Source organism: Homalodisca vitripennis, unplaced genomic scaffold (genome assembly GCF_021130785.1).
Source record: "Homalodisca vitripennis isolate AUS2020 unplaced genomic scaffold, UT_GWSS_2.1 ScUCBcl_7198;HRSCAF=14776, whole genome shotgun sequence".
Taxonomy (NCBI): domain Eukaryota; kingdom Metazoa; phylum Arthropoda; class Insecta; order Hemiptera; family Cicadellidae; genus Homalodisca; species Homalodisca vitripennis.
The window spans coordinates 9399-13714 of record NW_025783303.1 but is presented as its reverse complement, the minus strand read 5'-3'; the positions used below and the strand labels follow the sequence as shown (position 1 = coordinate 13714).

Below are 4316 nucleotides of genomic sequence, written 5' to 3'. Positions count from 1 at the left end.
ATTCTAACAATCCAAAACTGATTGTGTTGATAATGTTATTATTACTTCATATGTGGACACTTTTTATTTATTCCTTTCGGTGATAGGCTCGGAAACAATCTTTTAGTTCACTCAAACAAAGGGCAACACCACACGTTTCACATACCCATTTCGACCGATGAACTTCTTCTTTGCTGGAGCATTGACCACAACGTCGAAACGTTCCTCTTACTGGCATGTGTGCATTTTCCGTAAAACGAAGTTCTTGTGGAACCTTTGGTTTGTAGTTGTTGATTGGAGTTGAAGAACTTCGTCTTCCTCTAGTTTCTCCACGAGGTACTCCCAGAAGGGCTTTTGACACGCTTCTCCTAAACTCTTTTAGTGTCAGTGGTTTTCCCTGGGATAGCATTGAAAATATGATAAAAGAGTTTACTATGGTTGTGTCCAGAAAGTGCCAGAAGATTCTGTGCCACCACTTTTTGGACTTGCGATCTATTGAGTAGGTAGATTTCAACATGTCTGCCTTATCGACATAGCCCATGTGAGCATTGTAGTCCTTTACTAATATAGGGCATGGAACAGCTACAATTTCACCGTTTGCCTGTTTTCTGTTTACAGTTGTCACTTCGTTAGGATTGTGGTAATTAGAAAGAAAGTAGATACCTCTCTTGTCTTTCCATTCGACAGCTACAATTCCAGTCATAGTTGACATGAAGTCATGTTCTCCTTGATTCATATGTTTCCCTTCAGGCAAACACTCTTTTGGAAAAAATTGTCTGTCAGCTCTTGTTGTACCACAAGCTTGAATATTGTTTTTCTGTAAGTAAATCATTAGATTGACTGAGCTAAAAAAATTGTCACAATATATTACATAATTCTTATTTACTAATTCTTCAGTGAGTTCTGTTACTACCCTTTGCCCAAGATTCTTTTCAACTATTCCAGCCCTTTTACCTTCGTAGATTTGAAATTGGCTGATAAAGCCTTTTTCATCAGCCCTCACCCAAACTTTGTACCCACGTTTGGTTGGTCTTATCTGGCATATATTGCTTGATTCCACTCCGACCTTTAAATGGAATCATGCTCTCATCAATTGATTGAAATCGAGATGGAGCATAGCTTGCTTTGTAGGTTTCTTGAAGCTTGTTTAGGAGAGGCCTGATCTTATATAGTTTGTCATAATTAGGAGAATCTCGTTCGGGCATGTCATTATTATTGTTTATATGTAAATTTGTTAAAAGCCAGCCAAATCTGTTCACAGACATGTATGAAGATATGTAGTCATCTCTCAAATCTGCCTCTGAAGACCAGTAATCACGGTAGGAGGGAAGTTTTTTTATTCCCATTAGGATATTTAGGCCTAGAAACACTTTCATTTCTTTCCTTGTTGTTGGAAATCTGATAACGCCCCCACCTATTTGGGTAGCGTAAACATTGGTTTCAAACACAAGTTTGTCAACTAGATCGTCGGGAAAAAGAGCTGAAAACACATCAACTGGGGTTGAAGCGTCAATTAGGGGACCTGTGCGTTCATTGAAATCATACGACTTATTGGGTGAGTAGTACTTTTGATACCACGTAACACTATCTTTGTAAAGTCTGTTAGCCAAAGGCTCAGAGTCCTCATCAAATTGAACGTCCATAGGCTGATTTTGAACGTCCAAGACTGCATTACCTTCGGGAATGCCAGGCTCTACCCCCTCTGCACTATGATTATCTTGAAAGTCATTTTCATTAATAATTAAAATCGGGATTTCATTACCTTCAGCTGTTTGGGCTAGGTCCAAATAATCTACCTCTAAGATTCCATTTTCTGCAACTGTGTATATTCCTTCAGCAACATCCGGGTATACTTGATCTTCGACGTCCTCTGATTCAGGGTCAGATGGGATGTCTTCAGTTTCCGCCAGCCAAGCCTCTATGGATTTGTTCTCCATGGTTATAGTACCCCCTGAAATCAATAAGCAGTTGTAAAAAATGTAATAAGTAGTTTTATATAGTAAAAATAACAATATAAAACAGGTTTAGCAACTGGTACGTAGTATAAACGACGGCCGACCCCAAATGCATGGTGGTCATGTGGTGAAACCACCACCACAATAACGCCTAATATTTATTCGCCTGGCATCTCAAATCTAATTATTATAGTTTATATGTATATATTTAAGTACATTTATACTGAAAATATATGTTTGTACTTACCAAAAGTGATCAAAGCACAAAAGAAATACAAATATGTCACACTCAGTCAAGGCATGGACTCTTCTTTCACCCAGTCGTGGCAAACAACGCTCCTGCCGGGATTTGGGCGAATCTAGTGGAGCGGTTACGTAATTTGCCGCTAGAATGCGTCCTAAATCACTTCTGGAAGGTGGTTTCGTATATGCACCACTATGCGGGAAAGGAATAGAAATAAAAACATAGGTGGTTTCACTATGATGCCACTGTGCTTCAAAGGGTTAAAATCCAATATTTTCATCGAATTTTGAATCTTTGTTGTATTATTATTTCGTTTTAATCCATGAATAAACAATCACATTTTCAAATGTCGTGTGATTTGATTTATAAGTTTTGCAAATGAATTAATTCATACCCGGCAATGGCAACATATAAGACGGATGTATATTCAGCACATGTATATAGCATAATATGCTATAAACATCAATGAATATTATTCATTAATGCTCATCCAAATCCCATGGAGTGACATACACCATCGTCTCAGTGTTGCTTATATAGAAGTAAAGCTTTGTGTAAAATATATAGTCTATAGGCTATTAAGAGATTTTGTACTCACAGATATAGATAAAAACAGTTTGTAAGAAAGAGAAATGGAATTTATCCAGCCTCTTAAGTGGTAGGATTCACTAAATCTCAGCTGTAAATGTTCGCTTGATTAACAAAAGTCAGTTTTTAAGAATGAATTACCTTCACAAAGGCTGTCGAAAACATCCATTATCTTTATTAGAATAAAACATAGTAACATAACATACCGTTTTGTATCACCAAAAATACTGTGTTTAGCATCAAGATACCATAATTGTAGTTCATTCGTAGATCTACGCTATTTCATCTTAAAATCAGATTAATACGAGATGGCTTCATAGACTTAAAAAATCAATAAATATTACATATTATATTAGAGATCAATCACAACTCAATACACCTGAAAAATTGCCCTATAATAAATAACGTATAATAAGTAAAAACGTTCATAATTGTGTTTGAATTCCATGTTAATTACTTTTGAGCATAATAGCTAATGAAGTTTTGAACCAAAACTTGCGATAATTGGGGTTGCAGAATTATATTAATATTACGTGTTAAAATTATATATCTATAAAAATTTAATTTCGTAACAGAACCGCAATTTAATAACGTGTTCTTAAAATTTAAAAAATTAAAGATATTGCATAGCATTTAGACAAAAGCCTGTAATTAGGTCTGTTGTATTTTATAAATATGAAAACGATGAAGGCATAATATCACTCTACAGAACGAATGTGCCAACTAAACCAGGTCTTTAGTTGAAAAATTAGGAACAATTACTTGCAAATCCCAAGAGTTTCTCGCCCTTGCGGGAACTTGTTATGCGTTTAATTACTCTACTGTTACTTTTTCTTCAGCCTTAATAAAGTGTCTGAAAAATAAAACAATACAATTGGATTTTTATTTATCAATTGTGTTTGAGTTCAAAAGCTAAATCTGCAATATATTTTATAAAAAATTACGTACAAATGTTTTAAGTATCATTAAATTATTTACGTCTTTTCCAATATTTTTTAATAATAACTGCAACTATGGAAGTAAAATAATACTTGTTAAACTGTGGTTCAAGTGCATTTCAATTAGTTGCAATTGGGCTAATATCTAAAGTACGGTAACAGTTAAAACTACGCAGAAAAAGTTGAGATAGTTATTAAATTATAAGAGATGGGACATAAACTACTGTAAAAACAACTATTTTTGTGTATATGCTTTTTCATCACCTGCAATTTATAAGTTTAATATTTAGGATAGGTAGATATTTTACATGGCATATATGGAATAAGTGAATTTACTTCTGTTTAACAAAATCAATAAAATATATTTTCTTTTAAGTTAATTTCATAGGTTACCATTACTCTAAATGTAGCATACAAGGATTACCTCTCAACCTAATTACAAACAGACGAACTACATTGAAAAAACTATAAACCCTTTCATGTGTATCTAAAAGCGAAAAACACTTAGCCTGGTTCTAAAACACAAGTTCTATCTACCACACCTTTATCAGTTATTATTATATTCAACTTACACACAATTGAAAAAAACTATGAAAGAAACTTGGAGTCAAA

The 4316-nt window shown here is 34.2% G+C and overlaps 1 protein-coding gene across 1 annotated transcript; it reads right to left on the bottom strand.

The window, feature by feature from the left end:
* Nucleotides 1-971: 971 nt before the first annotated feature.
* LOC124374078 (piggyBac transposable element-derived protein 4-like) lies at nucleotides 972-1916 on the bottom strand. The gene has a single exon (XM_046832375.1). The coding sequence runs from the start codon at nucleotides 1914-1916 to the stop codon at nucleotides 972-974; it is 945 nt and encodes a 314-aa protein (XP_046688331.1).
* Between the last annotated feature and the right edge of the window lie 2400 nt (nucleotides 1917-4316).